General features: G+C 50.3%; 1 protein-coding gene across 2 annotated transcripts in view; it reads right to left on the reverse strand.

The window, feature by feature from the left end:
* SLC35F3 (solute carrier family 35 member F3) overlaps positions 1-19,092 on the reverse strand; it is a 287,899-nt gene that overhangs the window by 74,634 nt on the left and 194,173 nt on the right. For both annotated transcript variants that reach the window (XM_060033780.1, XM_060033781.1), the window contains one exon: positions 8,199-8,523. In XM_060033780.1, coding sequence (XP_059889763.1) covers positions 8,199-8,523 — 325 coding nt within the window. The remainder of the gene's footprint in view (positions 1-8,198; positions 8,524-19,092) is intronic.

Genomic DNA, 19,092 nt, shown 5'->3' on the forward strand with positions numbered 1-19,092 from the left:
AACTGCAAGGGCTCCGGATGCAGCCTGTGCTCCTCGGGGGGCTGATTCTTGGAAATAAGACAGGAAACAAGAAGGCTACGAGTCAGGAGGAAGGGAAAAGGCAAAGAGATGGCTGAGCCCAGGAAACGCCTCTGTCCCTGGGCCTGAAGCTGGTGGCCACACAGGGCTCTTGGACCCCATGGAGGCCATGCTGGTGAGACCTCCTTGCCACGGGACTCCTGTATCCTGTGCTCTAAGTGGGGCTTAACCCTTGGGCTCTGGACATCTCAAGGGCAGGGTCCTGTGGCGCATGTTCAGAGTTGACAGTCATGAGTGTACATTACTGTAGCAACGAATAGAGAATGAATGAATGAGTGAGTAACGGGGGCTAACCCAGGCTTTTGGGTGTGGACGGGGTGAGGAGATGCTGGTATAACCACAAGCACCTTCAGAAGGGCAGACAGACAGGTCCCCAGCCTGACATCCATGTTTCTCTGCCCAGCACCTCCACTCCAGCCCTGCCCCATCTTTCTTCACAGCGCTCGGCACCCTCTGACCTACTGTATTCTAGTTGTTTGCTGTTTGTCTCCCCACTAAAAGGTAAGCTCCATGAAGGCGGGAATTTTCATTTGCTTGGGTCACTGCTGTTTCCCTAGCACCTAAAACAGTGCCTGAGGGACTTCCCTGGTGGCACAGTGGTTAAGAATCCACCTGCCAATGCAGGGGACAGGGGTTCGAGCCTTGGTCACATGCTGCAGAGCAACTAAGCCCCTGCGCCACAACTACTGAAGCCCACGTGCCTAGAGCCCGTGCTCCACAACAAGAGAAGCCACTGCAATGAGAAGCCCGCGCACCGCAACGAAGAGTAGCCCCCGTTCGCTGCAACTAGAGAAAGCCCACGTGCAGCAGCGAAGACCCAACACAGCCATAAATAAATAAATTTATTTATTTAAAAAATAATTAAAAAAGAAAACAATGCCTGACATACAGAAAACCCTTGGCAGATTCTGTGGAAGGAGTGAAGGGCTATCTCTGTCTTCTTAGAATGGAGGGTCCCTGTGGACTTGTTTACAGAGCGCCCTCACCCTCTGCAGAACAACTGTTGATGGCAGCAACGGGCCAGAGCACGTCCAGGGCTCAGGGAAGAAAAAGCAAGCAAGAGGTCCCATCAGCGCGCATCAGCTAGGAGGCCCGGCAGTGCCAGGAGGGCAGGGTGTGCTGGGGCATTGCTATTTACGGCGGCCTCGGCCACGCGTTCATACTCACATCGGGCCTGAAAAACATGTACTGGTGTTTCCCAGAAAGGAGGTTTCCCTCGTCAATTTCCAGAATGCTTGAGTTGAGTGAGAAAATAACCACTGAAATGCTTTTCACCAACACAGGAGTTTGCTTTCAACTGAAGAAGTAGCTGACAATTCAGAGCAAGAGACCTGGCCTCGTAATACTTCAAGGTCTACACCCAAAACAAAGAAACAAACAAAACCCCAAAATACTGAGTCATTCTACCTCTGACGTGAAACGGGCACATGTTCTGTAACCAGTTATGTGATTAGCACTCTCCTGCTTTTGAAAGCAGCTCTGATTATATCAGTCCTGGATTCAACAACTTTCAGAGGCTCCCACTGCCTGGGGACTAAAGCCCCAGCCCCTTAAGCCAGCACCCACAGGGCCCTCCACCCCGGCCTCTGACCGTTTAGTCCCGCACTCCACTTGGCCCTGTCCTCGAATCCAAGCTGCAGCCCAGCCAGCCTGCCCCCACGGTTGCCTGCCATTACACCCCACTCTGTTTTTCATACGGGTCTCTCTCCCACTTGGATGTGAGCTCCTAAGGTCGGGAACAACATCTGTGTCACTCACACGTGCCCACATGCCCCCACGGATGAAAAGTGCCACCTGCCATACCAGTAGACAAAGGATGTGGCAGCCACCGAGCCATCACATCACAGCTGCCCCGACGGCACGCCCGGAGGGAACTCAGGACGGAAGCAGGACGCCCACCACCAAGCCCTCAGCCGCTGCAGCCACCCCCAACCCTATGCCCTGAGAGGACTCAGGATGGGGAAGCACAGGACGCTGGCCCCAGATAGCTGAGGTGCATATCGAAGGGCTGATTTCTGTGAGCGCAGACTCTTGCATCTTCCCATGCATAGAAAAGCGCTGAATTCCTTAACTTTGAGATATCTGGTTTTCTTTAATGAACAGTAATCTTCTGATGTTCCGACTACCTGGTCTTTGTTGCAAAAACTCCTGTATATCCTGGCTCCCCCCTTACCTCTTCGGAACAGTCCCTCAGAGCGATCTGGGAGGCTGTGTCCCGGGCTTAAGCCCTCAGAACGTCCACGGAATAAAACATAACTGTCAACTTTTAGGTTGTGCATTGTTTTCAGTCGACGCCCCGACACACAGACATCAAGCCCACGCCTGTTCTACGGGCCCGGCCCCCGTGTGCCCTCCGTTCCGTCCTTAACAGAGGGATGGTGGCACTGCTGAAGGTCCAGTCTGATGGCTTCTCTGCTCCCCACTCCCACCGCCTGCCCACATTCGCACCAGAAGCCAACCTTCTCTGCATATGCGTGTAGGAGTCAGGGGGTCTGCTGCCACCTGCCCTTCCGCTCCTCTGCGGCTCTCCACCTGCTTTCCACCCCCCATCAGAGCTTCCCATGGGCCGTGCTCTCTCAGTCTCTGTGCCATTCCCACGCTACTCTGCCTGCCTGGGACTCAGCGCCTACAGGACCATCTGCTTGTCTTCCAAGAGACTGCTCCTCGGTCATTTCCTCTAAGAACGCTTTCCGTCTGTCCCAGGAGCCACGCACCTGGGCCCCTCCCTTGGGCCCCCTGCACACACCCTCACCTTGCCTGGCTATCTGACTCCCTTACCGGGCTGCGGGCTCCTTGAAGACAAGGACCAGCTATGCTTCCGTCCCTGAGAAGAGGTGCGGTAACCACTTCCAGAAGGAGTGAGCTCCAGATGGTGACCGCTCTGCTCTGCCCCTGAGACTCTGGAAGTTTCAGCGGAGAGACCCCTCATGGAGCCCGCGTAAGTCTGTGCCACTACGAACGCACAGCCGGCCCTCGGGGGATTGAAGACAAACGAGTGGCATCAAAACTGCCCCTTCTTGGCTCAGAACGTCTGCGGGCGTTTCTGAAACGGAATCAACTGGCTAGCTTCCAGAAGCCTGGAACTACAAAAGACCGAGGGAAACATCTGTCACCACTGTATCGTTCGTTCACTTCTCTGGCAGCCGCAGGAGAGCAGAAGCTTCTAGTGTTTGCTCATGAAAAGAGGTCAGTACTGGGAGAAGTTCCTGGAAGGCCTTCTGACGAGCCGGCAAGTGCCCCACATCTGCTCTGGCTGATTTCTGCTGGCCGTGGCAGGCCTGGGATCCGAGACGCTGTCCTCCTGTCCCAGGGTCAGAGGGGCTGGGAGGCTGTGTGTCATCACACCTGCCCTTGACAGTCTCCCCAGGGCCATGAACCTGACACGGCCTCCCCCGTGTGCCTCCCTCTGGCGCCTGGCTTTGCACAGACTCCTGGGAGCTGAACCCCCTCTCAAGTCACGCCTACAGTTTCTGCAGCGCCCACACGCATCTCTGTGGCCAGAGCCCTCCTTGGGTCCTGGACACTACTGCTTCCTCAGGGCATCCCTGAGACTGGCTGTCAGTGAGAAACAGGGAAGGTGAGGGAGGGGTGTTGATGGTCTGAGGAAAGAGAAGAGCTCACTTTACTCCCTGAGGTCTGGGGTGGTGTCACTGGGGAGACCACAGGCTTGAGGCTGAAAACCCAGGACAGCTGGGCTTGAGAGGTTTTCAATGCACACTCTCATTCCTGACAATAGTGCCCCATCATCACCCCGATCATTCCAGAATGCCCTGTGCAGCCAGCAGACCTGCAAGCTGATTTCTGCAAGGTGTAACACCTGCATGACCCTGCAGGGGTTGGCCACTCCCTGTAAGACCCACCCCTGCAGTGTAAACAGGCCACCACGAGGCGGCCGATGAACTGACCAGCGGCTGCCTCGCACCCCGTGGAGAATATCACAATAGGGTTTCTGGCATTTTTATGGCATTTCACAGTGCACGTACGGGGTCTCATACGATCACACGACAACCTTTTGTGCTGGGCAGTGCGTGTGTCATCACCCTCCGTTTACAAATGAGCATCTGAGGCTCCCGGAGCTTAAAAGACTTGCCCATGGAGCCTCCCCTCCCTTGCAAGTGGCAGCGGAGCAGGACTCAAAACAGCCCTGGGGCCTGAAGCCAGTCACTCGTGGTACGGTGAGTCCTGCTTCCTACCTGCTTGGGCAGATCAGCAACCTTTTAAACACCGTGCAGCGGAGACTCAACAACTCCAGGGCCTTTACAGTCCAAGCCCAGCCCGTGGGTCAGCCGCATTAGCATCTCCTGGAATCTCCTTAGGAAAGCAGAGCCTCGGGTCCACACAGACCTACGGAATCATCGTCGGCTCTTCAACAAGATCTCGGAGACACCTAGGGTTTGAGGAGCCCTGTGTGAGGCACCACCTGCTTTCCTCCCTGTGCTTTGGGTGACTCTTCTAGCTTCACGTTGGGGAAGTAGCCTCGGCGGGGAGGGCTCAGAGAAAAACTTCTACCTGATTGCTTTTTGAAAACCACAAGAAAAGCTGGCTTATTGGGCCAGCTTCCCTCTCTGAAAACGGTCTCTACCTTTTCCCTTTTCTCCCCAGCTCCCTGCTGCAACACTTTCACCCAAAGACACATCTCCTCAGTTGACTCTCCATCTTCTCCATTCACTTTGATACAAGCACAAACATGGAAGATGTGATTTCAGTTTGCCTTGACTTCTGGGATTCCTAAAGTCTGTTTAAAGAACTCCCAATTCGGTAGGGGATGAAAAGGTACAAGTTACTGATACCAAGCAGGACCCTGTGGGGCTCCTGGGCACAAAAGCCTTTCTGTGTCCCCCATTTGTTGATTACAGGAAATAGGCTTCATTCAGCCTCCAAGACCTTCCGTGAGTTCCAAGGGGCAGGTTCAGACCGTTGCAAATTAGGGAAGGGAGGGGATACACAGACAAGAGAGAAACAGTCAGGAAACAATAGGCAGCCTTGGGGCAGGGTCCAGGTTCTCCCTCAAGGGATACACAGAACAGTATCTTTGAGCTGTTTTGCAGACACTGAAACCCTCACCAGGTGGAAGAAGCTAACTGTTTGCTGCCCACAAGCACTAGACCCCAGACTGGTTGGAACCAGAAGGTTGACGATGCAGACTCCCGCTTACCTCGCCACCAACCAATCAGAAGAAGGTCCACGAGCTGATCACACCCTCTTTGAACCACTGCTATAAAACTCCTCACTACTCCCTCCAGGTCGGGACACACAGTACTGAGGGCATTAGCCCGCTGTGTCCCCCTTTGCCTGGCAAAGCAATAAAGCTCTTCTTTTCTACTTCACCCAAAATTCTGTCTCTGAGATTCAGTTCGGTGTTGGGGTACAGACGCCTGATTCGGCTTCACTACTAGGTATAAAACAAGCTACAAGGCTATACGGTACGATACAGGGAAAATAGCCAATATTTTACAATAACTATAAATGGAGCATAACCTTTAAAAGTGGTGGATCACTATATTGCACACCTGCAACTTACATAATACTGTACATCGACTATACTTCAATTTAAAAAAAAAACCCAGCCCCCAAAAAAAAGAACTCCCAGTTTGAGCTGTGACACAGTGACACATTTTTCTCTCCTTTTTTTGAGAAAGAATGCCCCTTCACTCCTCCAGTGGTGTGCATGGCTTAACCGACATACCCAAAAATTGGTTGCTAAATTAGCAGCTCTGTTTAGCCACAGGGAGAACACAGTTTACAATCGAAGATTTTTTTAAGTGGTGAGCTAAGCTTTATTACAGAAATTGGGCAAGGTTTGAACTGGCTTCTCTAATCAAGTGATGCTTTTGCCCCCTGCCCCCCACTGTTCTCCAGTTGACACACCAGTCACCATCCTCCTCTCATGATTCTTCCCAGATACTTTTTACAGGAAGACAATAAGCTTCCTTATCAAGGAAATCAAGGCAGTCAAGGTGTGATGTCTTTCTATGTTTAATCTGCTTCAATGACCTTTCATTTTTTCCTCCCTTGACCTTCTACCCAACTTCGTTGCTAAAAGAGCTTCCTTCCTTCCGCGTTGTTTTCAGCACAATTGGTTAATGGTGCCAGGCCTGCCCTAAGTGGCCAGCAATGCTAGTCTGGTCCCAAGGTAAGTGTCACATTGAGGATACATCTTTAGGGGAGTAGAGGGTCCTGCTCCTCAGGGGAGGCCCTCTTTGAGCTGCCATGTTTGAAGGGAGCAGCGAAAGACCATTTCATCTTCCCTCCAGTAATTCTCCATCAAGAAAGGGCACATGAGCTCACTTTATGAGAGGCAGCAGCAAAATATTCTACTCTGTTTCAAGAAAGGCAGACTCCTAATTACAAACTGAATACACTCAGGGCTCCTCTACTGTTAGATACATCATTTACTGAATACTTGCTTTTCTCTGGGACTAAAAGCAGGCCGTTATTTCTCCCTTGCCTTTGGGACAATCTGGGGCCCTGTCAACGTTCCTAAACCGATTTGTTTCAGCCTGCTTTCCGCTGCTGCTCAGAAGAGGTACAGCAAGTGTCTCTTGAGCAATTTCTGGCTGGTCCATGAAGCCACTGGTTTAAGTCAACGCTGGCAATGCCCCAGGCCTGGGCAACGGTTCCAGGCTCCAGGCTGCCACGTGCTTTGCTTTGAGAATCCCCTCTGAGTCCCTTCCAGCACGGGGACCTGTGACGCCGGTCTTGTGACTCAATCTGAGCTCCAGCAGTGCCTCTTCTTCCAGCATGAGCGCTCTGACTTACAACTTTTAAAGGAGCCGGTCCAAATTCCCTCTGAACACTACAGCTCCAAGTCTAACTTTACAGCGACAAAACAGTAGAATCTCAGAAAAAATTCTGATCGGAGTGTAACCTCCATTCCCAAACCTCCTTGCTCCTTGGACCCAATGACGTTTTTAGCTAGCTTGCAACTTCTAAGGGTAACTTTTCAGAATGCGGCTGAAGTCTGAAGCAGATGGTAAATGGGATGTGGTGATTGTATGCGGGGGGTGCCTGGTGGGGTGGCGGTGAAGTGGGGAAGAAGGCGGTACTGAAAGAGTAATACAGCCCTCAGCTTTCAAATTTGTTCCCACCTCTGGGGCTGACGAAAGATACATTCCCAGGGCCTATCTGGCACCTTGGCCAGCATGCTTCCCCTGGGGTTTTTTTTTCTGAGTAGATCTGATTTGGGCCAACAGTGGGTCCTTGACGTAGCCACAGAAGACCTCAGCTTTGGGTGACCATGAGATCCAGGGACTGGCACAGATGGGACCCCGAGGCCAACACTGACCATCCGACCCCCAAGGAGGCTGGGGGAGCCCTGCTGTACGTTGTGGCAGAGGGCTGGTGTCAGGGTTTCTGTCCTCTTTTAAAGGGAGGTCATATCAATGAGGAAATACCGTGAGATCATATCAACGAGAAAATACAGTCAACAGAGCTCAAAGAGTACCTTGACTTTGACGACCCCATGGGTCTGCCAGATGTTCAGACCCATGCAACCACATAACCAAAGGAGGAAAAGGCTTGAGTTGGAGAGGAGAGGAGAAATCTTCACCACGAACATCGCATATCAACGAGAAAATACAGTCAACAGAGCTCAAAGAGTACCTTGACTTTGACGACCCCATGGGTCTGCCAGACGTTCAGACCCATGCAACCACATAACCAAAGGAGGAAAAGGCTTGGGTTGGAGAGGAGAGGAGAAATCTTCACCACGAACATCGCCACGTGGGAAGGTAAGTTACAGGAAGCAGCCGGGTCCCCTGGCTCCATGGACCTGTCCCCAGCCCAGTCTGAGGAGGGATAAAAGAGCTACAGGGTTTTCCCATTTCTACCCTTTCTGGGCACCTACCACAGCACACCTCCGGAAGATGCTGCCTTCTCCTGTCTACTATAAAGCAGTTCCTAGCGTTGAGGGGCTCGAGGCAGAGGAGAGGTGTTACCACTCTGAGGGGAGAGGATGACGAGCCTGCAACCTCACTAAGACAGCAGGTGACACGGTGACTTCTCACCACGGTGCCCACTGGCCCCTCCCAGTGACCGCCACTAGGGCAGCCCGGTAGCATCAGCGATCGGGAGAGCAGCCCAGCGCCGGGCCGGCCTCCTGGCATCCCGGAGCCACCTACCTGTATCTCTGCTTCACCGACTGTTTCTCTGCCGACTTGCAGACGTGGCCCGCGTAGTACAACGGGAAGAATAAAAAGTTCCAGTTGGTGGCAAACCACGTCAGGGTGAAGGGAGCATCGAACTTCCTGAAGGTCAGCTTGGCGAGCTGGGTGGCACCGGCCCAGGAGGAACACACGCACAGCACCACTGCCACGCCCCAGAAGATCTTCTTGAGCTGCGCCTGGGAACATCTCCAGCAGCGAGGGCTCGGTCTCCCGCCCGTGTCGGTCCCCACCGGCGCCTGGGCCTCTGCCGGGCCCGGGGGGTCCCGGGGGCGCTCCTCCCCTGGGGGAAGAGAGGGGCACGGTTAACCGGGGCCTCCACACGTCCACCGTGGCCAGGAGCAAGAGAGCAACCAACTGTCATTGTCATGGCCAGCCACCCGGGGGAGGGAAGTGGAGATGGGGATAGGGGCGAGGACGCAGCTTCCTGAAACAAAACTTAAAGACATTTTCAGTGGTTTCCTTCTCCTCTAGAATCTTGACCCTCAAAAGATGGTGCATGGGCTGGCAGCATCAGGACCATCCCCAGCCTGTTGGCAATGGAGAATCTCAGGAACCCTGGCGTCAGAATCTTTACTTCGAGAGGTGCTCTCTGGGCCCATCTGGAGAAGTGGAAGCATTTCTCCAGAACCCACGGAGTGGCTCAAATAGTTCACCAAGTGTCAGCTCACACGGAGTGATGTGCTACCTGGCCTGGGCAGTGCTAGGGGCTGCAGGTTCCCCCCCTGAGGAGGTCATAGGTCTTGACCTCTAAGAGCTCCCAGGACATTGAGAGAAGCTCCTCCCCACCTGTTACTTAAGGGCAGGGATGCCAAGAGTCTCATCTTCTTTTGCACGGAGAGCCAAAAAAGATCTGTCTCTCTTATTTCTCTATTTGCTCTTACTGACTTCCAGCTGATGGCCGTCAGTCCCACTTTGAAGTGTTACTTAAAAACCACAGCCTCTGGCAGCTGGTGCTGTGCAAGGCCTCAGACGCTCCATCTGAGAATTGTGTGACTCCTGGAAACCAGGCTACAGGCCAGAGCACGGCTGTGCAGCAGCACTGTTCCCACAGACCATGAGAAGGGTGGAAAAGGCGTTATTTTCCACTGTTTGGTTTTCATTCATGATTGTGTGCAGGTCAGTCCTCTGGAAATTTAAACAGAGCTGTAACTTGTATCAGATGTGACGGTGCATGGATGTGAATTTCCAGGCGACAGCCTACTTGCCTTTTATATGTTCAGCCAGGCACTTAGCTGAATGAGGGCACACAGTATAGGGGTACAGGAGATGGGTACAAAACATAATGGCGTCAAATGTACCCTATGGATTTTGTTTAAACTTAGCAGTAACTTAAACAGCTCTAATACCATGAAACCAAGTTTTGTACATCATACTGTCTGAAGTATAATAATCCTACGAGGAAAAAATCCTGATTCAAGGTAGCCTATTATATAGGGATTAGCTAATCCTATCATTAATTGACAGGTCTGGTTTTATCTCTTTTCTTTTTTTGGCCTCACCTCGTGGCTTGTGGGATCTTAGTTCCCCGACCAGGGATCGAACCCGGCCTTTGGCCGTGAAAGCGCTGAGTCCCAACCACTAGACCACCAGGGAATTCCCTGGTTGTATCTCTTTTAGCCGAAGGTCATCCTAAGCCTTCGTGGCTGGCCAAGGAGAGATAATGTCTTTACTGACCCAAAATCCTTGACCCCATCTGTACTGTGCTTCTTTACCTGCTTTATTAATATTTAATCTCCCTCTTCCTCTTTCTTTCCATGTGTGTATTTACCTGAGTCAGAAAGCCCTTGGAAAACCAAGTGGCTGACCACCTCTGAACTTCCAACAAGTTGTCTGTTTCTGGCATGGGCTGCAGGGCAGGGAGAAGCAGAGGGGGCAAAAGCAAGGCAGATTCCTCCCCTTTTGTTTGATGCCCTCCCACCAGGACGTCTTGATTTTGTTCACAAGGAATCCCTACAACTTATGGCAAATTCATTTTCAGACAAAAGCATGCACGTTTCAATTTATACACTGGTTCTCTGACGTTTGGGGTGAGCCTCTGCAACCCTTCACTACTGGGATAATTTTCAAGCAGTGTTGTGGGCTGGCAGATTCCTCGACTGCCAGCATCAACTATCAGAAAGTCCTACTGAAAAGATAATTACGGAGATGAAAAAAAAGTCCACCTAGAAAGGCAATGCAGTTTCACGGTACTAACTGGCCATTTAAGAAGGGAGTCTGGAGGAGGTTGAAAACAATTCAGGCTCACAGCATGTTTTTTCATCTAGTTTTGCATTATGGCAGATTAAGTTTTAAGTTTTAAAACTTAAAGGATGAAGCGGAGACTGATGCTATGTTGCTGTTACAATGAAAGAGGAAAATCACCAAATCATGTAAGATTGTACTGTTCAAATGCTTTTACAGATTTGGATAAAAGAAGTTATTCTCTAACTTTGTAAGCTCTCTGGCTTATTTGACCAGGGGAATACTGATAATACACAAACAAAATAAAGACGTTTTGCGCGCTATTATTTAAAAATAAGATAGAACGATGTTTCCCAAAGTGTAACGCAGTTAACAGGTATTATAAGAAAAAAAGGATCCCACAATCAGAAAAGCTTGGGAAACGCCAGGTAAGTCAGACAAGTTCCTTTGCTGTAGGAGTATTCAGGGCTAATGGATGTGGTGGATTTCCAAAAGGCAGCTAGAGAATGTGTGCTTCCCATATTATCTAAAGGTAACACCTGTGATAGGACTGGGGTCCCTTGGAACACACTTTGGGAAACACTGGACTAGACCCATAAAGAATCAGAGATATCCAAACCTAATTCACTGCAAACTTTCCGTTTCCCCACAGCGAGTCTCCTATAGTAATAATCACTTACCAATTTCAATACCCGCTCATGCCTAAGAATTCTTTTAAACTAGACCTACTTCATGTAAACTAAAAATATTCTTTACAGAATCTTTAGAAAAGTACTGCATGGAATAAATAAAAAGCAATGCACTGTATACTAATTTTAGTACCCAGAGCTATCGCTGGACATTTTGCTGCACTTTTCCCAGTCTTTTTGTATCTTTGCACGAAACACACACGCGCACACACACACACACAGCAAAACTGGGAGCATGCTGTATTTTCGGCCAGCAGTCATTCACCCTGATGCATAAGAGCATGGACTTTATAAATCTCACAGGGCTCTGTACAGTACGACGCATCCTAGGAGCGTTTCAATCCGCTAGGAAGTTGCCATGAAGTCTCCATCTGCCGTGTGCCAAGAACTCAGGGTGGTCAATAAATAAATATAAAACACGATTACGTCCCGCTCTTCAGGAACTTACAGTCTATCTGGGAGTGACAAAATGGATCTATGAAAGAATTACAGAACAACTACAAATGGAGTGATCTGACTGTAACACAAATTCTGAAGACAGCGCAACCAGTGTGGGCTGTGATCACAGCAAGAAGGGCCGGAGAAAGCGGAAGCTTGGCCTGGGCCTTGCAGTATAGAAAGGCTGAGGAACAAGAGAAGCAAAGTTCAGGGTCAGGAACACGCCTGGTCTGCCCCAGGAGCGGTGAGGAAGGTGGTGAGATCTGAAATCCACCGTTTCCTTGGCCCACTGTGATGCTCAATCTTGCTTTGGTCAGACACGCAGTAGGAGAAGTTGCCAGGCTGGTGGAAGGGACTTCAGCAAGTTGATTTTGGAATTTACATTCTCTAGGAAGTAAATATACATTGTACATGCCCCAGTGTCCATAACAAACAGATAAAATTAGTTGAAGCATAGGTATAGAATGACATAATGAATTTGGTTAGCAGACGCGTTTATTCTCCGCGATTTGAAACGCAACAAATGCATCCCACCCTACCATTCTCAAGGTCATTTTCAACAAGCTGTCCAACTGATGCTCAGATTTCAGAGAGAAGGAATTACCCCGGGGGGGGGGGGGGGCGGAATATCCACTCTCAAAAGCCTCGCATATCTTCCCGTGCAAGAAACTTTGGTTTACTTTCTCTCCCCTCCTAAATTAACAAGTCGAGGGATTCCTCTGTGCCTGGTATCTCTCTTGTATCACCCCTGAAAGAGGCAGTACAGAGTGCCTCGAAGAATTCAGTACTGAGTGAGCCTCACGCTGTGTCCTGTCCCAGCTCCTCTGACTCTTATCACACAACCGGAAATACTGTTTATGTCACCCTCACTCACTAACATCCCCTCCCCACTAACAACCCCTCTATTTATGATCTTGAACTTTCCATCTTAACCTTGCACTTGAGCCAAGAGTTCTGGGCTCAGCGCAAAGTAGATTATATTCTCTGGCCCAGTGGTTGTGCTGACAGAAGCGGTCACTGCTGCCTCTGAAGGCTTAGTTTACGCCACTTAATTCACTCGGAAGCGCTGGGGGACAGGCGGGCTCTCCCCAGTTCTATTGCCAGAGCTGCCTCCACTGAGCATTTTGGAGAAAGGGGGGTGTGTGTGTGTGTGTAAGGGGAGTGTTCTCCAGTATACAATGTGTACTCCACAGCGTGCCAAGATATAACCGTACCTGTGCGTGAACTTCCATCCTGAGCTCTGCTCTGAGTCAGGCAATTTACTGAAACCATGTATTAGTCCTACCTGCAGAATCACACCTGATACTTCTCTCCTACCAGGAATCTATAAAACACATGCACTCTTCGGTCAAGCAGTACCTAGAGGCAATGTCTGCTCAGCGGAAGGAAACTCTAGGTCCTAATGGGTGAGCTGGAGGTCTGGTTTAGCCGCTCACTCATTCTGGGACCCAGGCAAGCCCTCTGTCTCTCTCACGAGCTGTCCATTGCTTTCTGCTGAGCAAATGATGACCTGGGGGCTTTTTAAGTTTATTTAGTGAAAGCCATTTCTCCAATGAGAAAGCTAGAACAATTGGAAAAATCACTCACTCTCAACTTCGAGTTCCCATAAAATGGCTCTTGCAAACCTCCAACAGAACACAAATGTTTCTTTTTCGAGGTCCCCTGAGAATAGGGAGACCCTTGGTGACGCTCTCTGAAGAAGTGTCCAGGAAGTTTTGCACTTAGAAAGTGCAAGAGTCATGTCTTAGGGATGAGGGACCCAGTGCTGGGCTCAAAGACCACCCACTGGCTGGCCTGGTCCCAGCCTCCTGAAAGCAGAGAGATAGCATTGTGTAGAGACCAGGAGAAGACACCTCCCAATGACACCTCCATCAGTAAGATCTACACAGTTAATTTTTCACAGCTTTTTTTTTTTTTTGCCGTACGCGGGCCTCTCACTGTTGTGGCCTCTCCCGTTGCAGAGCACAGGCTCCGGACGCGCAGGCTCAGCGGCCATGGCTCACGGGTCCAGCCGCTCCGCGGCATGTGGGATCCTCCCGGACCGGGGCACGGACCCGCGTCCCCTGCATCGGCAGGCGGACTCTCAGCCACTGCGCCACCAGGGAAGCCCCTCAAAGCTTTTTTGAGGCTTAATTTTCATAACCATAAACTTCACTTGTTTCAGGATTGCAATTCATGACCCTCAGTAAATCTACAGAATCGTGAAACTATATCCCACCATCCAGTCTTAGAACATTTCCATCACCACAAACTGGGTCCTCACGCACATCTGTAGTTGCTCCCCATTCCCCCCGCCTCAACCCCAGCCAACAACAAATCTGCTTTCCATGTGCACAGATTTCCCTCCTTTGTATATTTCATATGACTTTGTAAACTTTCACATGTGACTTCTTTCACTCAGCATAATGTATTTGGGGTTCCTCCACGGCATACACAGCATGCGTCAGGAGTTCATTCTTTCTACGTCTGGGCAGTAGTCTATAAGGATATTCCATATTTTGTTTTTGTTTTTAACTTATTTATTTTTGGCTGCATTGGGTCTTCATTGCTGCACACGGGCTTTCTCTAGTTGCGGCGAGTGGGGGCTACTCTTCGTTGCGGTGCGAGGGGTTCTCATCACAGTGGGCAGAGCACGGGCTCTAGGGGTGCGGGCTTCAGTAGTTGTGGCACGAGGGCTCAGCAGTTGTGGCTCGTGGGCTCTAGAGCGCAGGCTCCATAGTTGTGGCACACGGGCTTAGTTGCTCCGCGGCATGTGGGATCTTCCCTGACCAGGGCTCGAACCTGTGTCCCCTGCATTGGCAGGCAGATTCTTAACCACTGCACCACCAGGGAAGTCCCATATTTTGTTTATCCAGTCATCAGTTGATGGACAGGGGTATAGTTTCCAGTTTTTTGGCTACTGTGAATAAGGCTGCTATGAACACTCATATATAAGTCTTTGTGTGGATATGTTTTCGTCTCTCTTGGGTGGACTAGTTAAATTTTTAGGCCACTCAGCTCACAAACATTTATTGACACCTACTGTGGGGCATAAGGCAGACACCCCCTTCCCTAGGAGAGACTGCTCAGCCTGAGTGGAGGGGCTTACAATGTCCACGTCATAGATGGTTCTGTGTCTCCAAATCCAACCCAAACAAACACAGTTGACGGCTGCTCTGGGAATACAGCCACCACCCTTTTATTTTTCTGGATTGCCCAGGGGAAGAGGGCTTGATGAACAATTTTCCCATTTGTTGATCACTGATGCATATACCCGTTCAGGGCCCAGCCACCCAACTAAATAGCTTTTATAAAATCAGGAGCTTGGAAGAAAGCTTTTGTTTATGGCCATTTGCAAGTGTAATTCATCTCCCAAAAATGCAGTTCAGGTTCTGTTTGTCTCATCTACTCATTAAATACTTGCTCAGTGAATTTACGGGTGATTGTTTTTTCTCAGGCAGTGGTTTGGAGGAAAGGGAAGAAAAGGCTCTCTCGTGTATCAGGCCACCATGGGCCCTGGGTGTCCCCAAAGCAATCCTGATTTTACATATCCCGACCAATGATGTCCACCTGTAGTTGCCAGACCATCTGTGTGGATTCTCGGACTTTGGGTCAGAAAATGTTCCCACTATTCATACATGCTGAGACCTCAGCCGTGCTCCTAACTGGCACCTGTCCCTGGGAAAAGATAGAATCCACAGATAATTAAACTTGACTCTGAGTAAGGGAGAAGAAGGAGGGCACAGGGACGTAAAAGACAAGTGACAGTTATTTTTTGATTTTTTTAGGCCGTGCCGTGTGGCTTGCAGGATATTAGTTCCCCAACCAGGGAACTGAACCTGGGCCCACAGCGGTGAAAGCGCCAAGTACTAACCACTGGATGGCCAGGGAATCCCCCAAGTGCCAGGAGATGATATACCTTTTTTAAAAAACCTGTCTTAATGTTGGAGTGTGACTATCCTTGCTTTGCGGATGGGACAGCTGAGGGTCTGACAGTTACTCTCCCAAGGTCACAGACTAGTGAGGGGCTGAATGAGGTTCCAAGCATCTGTCTGACTCCAAAGCAACCAGAGGAATACAGAGCATCCTTAGTCTTCCCTTTGGAAGTTGATCCGGGCCATGGTGCTGAACACCCCAGTCAGAACTGCCGATCACTAAAGAGGGACTTCAAGATTCCAAGAGGACAGACTCTGTTTTTAAATTTGGAACATCCTGAGTATGTATGGAACTCTGGGCTGGGACTCAGCAGCACGGAATGAGGGCTGTTATGAGATGAGTGTCTGTGTCCTCCCTCAGTTTATATGCTAAGACTATAACCTCCGGTATGTCTGTATTTGCAGATGGAGCCTCTAAGGAAATAATGAAGGTTAAATGAGGTCATAAGGGTGGGGCCCTGATCTGATAGGGTTGGTGGACTTATATTCTCCTCTCTTCTCTTTGTGCCCATAGAGGGGAAGCACGTGAGGGCACAGCAAGGAGGTGGCCATCTACAAACCAGGAAGAGAGTCCCCACCAGAAACCAAATTTGCCCACACCTTGATCTTGGACCTCCAGCCTGCAGAACTGTGAGAAAATAAATGTCTGTTAAGTCATCCAAGCTGCGGTACTTTGTCATGGCAACCTGAGCAGACTGACCTGAGGGTATTACAGAAGGGACTGTGCTGTGTCTGTGAAGGTGTGAGGCACAGACCGAGAGCTGTCACTGTGCTGGACAGGGTGAGGTGACGAGCTGTGGATGACTATTTACTGTGACAACCTCTTAAGAGAAGAAATAATTACCATATCATAGCCAAGAGAAGACTAGAACGACATGCAATGTGCGATCCTAGATCGGATCCTAGAACAGAAAAAGGACATATGGTTAAAAACCAAAGAAACCCAAATAAAGTACGAACTTTAGTTAATAAGAATGCGCCAATATTGGTTCATTAATTGTGACAAATGTACCATACTGAGAGAAGATGTTAATAGTAGAGGAAACTGGGTGTGAAGTAGTTAACAACTCTTTGCAGTGTCTCTGCAACTTTTCTGTAAGTCTAAACTATTCTAAAATAAAAGATATATTAAAGAAAAGAAAGAAAGAACTGCCGCAGATGACTAGATTAGAAATATCAGGTACCACCTTATATTTGTCTGCCTTCTCTGAATTGCTTAAGCCTTTGTTGTCATTCCTGGAGATCAGTGTGTTGAGACAGAAGAAAACCTGGCAGCTGCAAAGTTGTTTTTAAAAACCCAAATTCTTTCCCTGGTGTGGATACAGAATTGGGAGGTGAATGAAGGCTGCTTTTTGCGGGGTGGAGTGGGATGATGGGAGGTTTGTCCGAGATTCCCCGGAAGTTCCACCCGGCTGCAGAGCTAGTCTGAATCAGGCCTAGATCTGGTCCACTCTCCTGCCATCACCACCACTCTAGTGAACAGACACTTGTACCGGCCTTTCTGCCCCACTCCTCACATCCTTAGAGGTCCCCGAATAACTCCCAATGTCCAAATCACAGTGCCTCTTGCAGTGGATTTAAGACAATTCTGGAATGTTCACAGCCCAAGGCGCACGTGAGAACGTGACTGGATACGGGTAAGCTTGAAATAATGCCCTTTGCGCCTTGAGGGCGGGAAGAGGCCACTTGGGAGGGGAGCAAGGGCCTGTTTGGACCCGTGGTCTGAAGACACCTGGGCTGGAGGGGATCAGTTTTAATCCCCGTGCCTGCCAGTCGTGGCCTGTTCAGCCTCCAGAAGTCTCACCATTTCCACCGCCCGCCCGGGCACATGACACCTCTGCACACAGCAGACGCTCACCAGGGACCGATCAGCAGATATTCCAGCGCTGCTGGTGACCCGCACACAAACACCGACACAAGCACACACCCCTCTTCTCTGCCATTTCTATCTATCAGAGGATACGCCCTCACATCCATGTGGTGGGAATCTGGCTGCCACGTCTCACGGGGAGAGCGGGGCTCAGGAGGGCAGACTGCGTGCAGCACGGCCCCCCAGGAAGCAAGGGGTGCGTGGAGCCTTCCCCCCGGAGGGGAGCAGGGGAACAAGGGTGATATTTTAACTGGTGGCCTGGGGGGTTACACAACTCATCTTGATGCATGAAGCATTGTCTTCTAATACATCCTGTTCTCAGTGGAGTCGTGTAACGTACATCTGTAAGGCAGGACTGAGCTTGCGTGAGGTATGACAGGTGTCGTCCTCGGCTTCACTCCTCCCCGAGGGCAGGCCCTCTGCATGGGCTGAGGGTGATGGGCTGAGCTCATCCCGGGCAGAGGGGCTTTGCTGTGGAAACGCCTGGGCCAGCCTCAGGCAAAGCTGAGAAGCAGCATGCTCCTCTCTGGGATCTTTCTAGACGGCTTTTTGTACCCCCGTCATCGGGGGGCCACTGTCTGGAGTCCCGTGCTTTCCTGCTGCTGAAGAGTCACAGAATCTAAGTGCTCACCTAGCTGGGCTTTCCTCTTCCTGCTCCAGCGGCAAATCCCACCCCTGAAACACACACACACATGCACACGCATATGCACACATAAGCACACATATACACACATACAAGCACATAGGCACATATATACACACATGCACACACGTGCACACACAACCTACACACATGCACATGCACACGCATATGCACACATGCACGAGCACACATACACACACAAGCACATAGGCACATATATACACACGTGCACACACACCTACACACATGCACACGCATATGCACACATGCGCACGCACACACATACACACAAGCACACATATACACACACAAGCATATATACACACATGCACACACACAAGCACACAGGCACATATATACACACATGCACACACACATGCACACACACCTACACACACGCACAAGCACACACATGCACACACACAAGCATATGTACACACACAAGCACACAGGCACATATATACACGCATGCACACACATAGACACATGCACATACATAAGCACAAACACACACCTACTCACATGCACAAGCACACACATGCACATACACGTGTGCACACACACGCCAAATTTCTGACTTGTCCTGGGTCTAATTCCCTCAGAACTCTGCTCTCTGGTTAGAGCTAGTAAAGGGTTTAATCAAATAAACCAAGCTCTGGTAATGAGTAAGCTACTTACTAGACTCATAGACTGTTCCTGCTGAAAGAGCCAATGGAAGATCTACTCTAATCCCCTTTCTTTTCAGAAAAGAGAAGCCTGGGCTCCAGGAGGTGAGGAGACACGTCCCATACATGAATCAGCTAGTGGCGGAGCAGGACACAAAAAGTGTCCTGCCCCCAGGCGGGGCTCTTCCCCTGCACGCTCCCCCCAAGTGACACGGTGTCTTCACCAGTGAGAACGGGTCACTCGCCTAAAAGGCTTTTAAGAACTACATCTCTTCTTGCCTCTCCCATACAGTGCCTGCGAACACTGTCCCACCTCTGCGAGCCTTCCATCCATCACTTCTGGGAGACAGTGCCACTTCACACATGACAAAGAAGATCCAAGTCAGCAGCGCAGGTCCTCGGCTTCCCTCCCCCGCAGCCCACATTTCTCTGTGTCTTTGCCCTCATCT

Source organism: Delphinus delphis, chromosome 16 (genome assembly GCF_949987515.2).
Source record: "Delphinus delphis chromosome 16, mDelDel1.2, whole genome shotgun sequence".
Taxonomy (NCBI): Eukaryota; Metazoa; Chordata; class Mammalia; order Artiodactyla; family Delphinidae; genus Delphinus; species Delphinus delphis.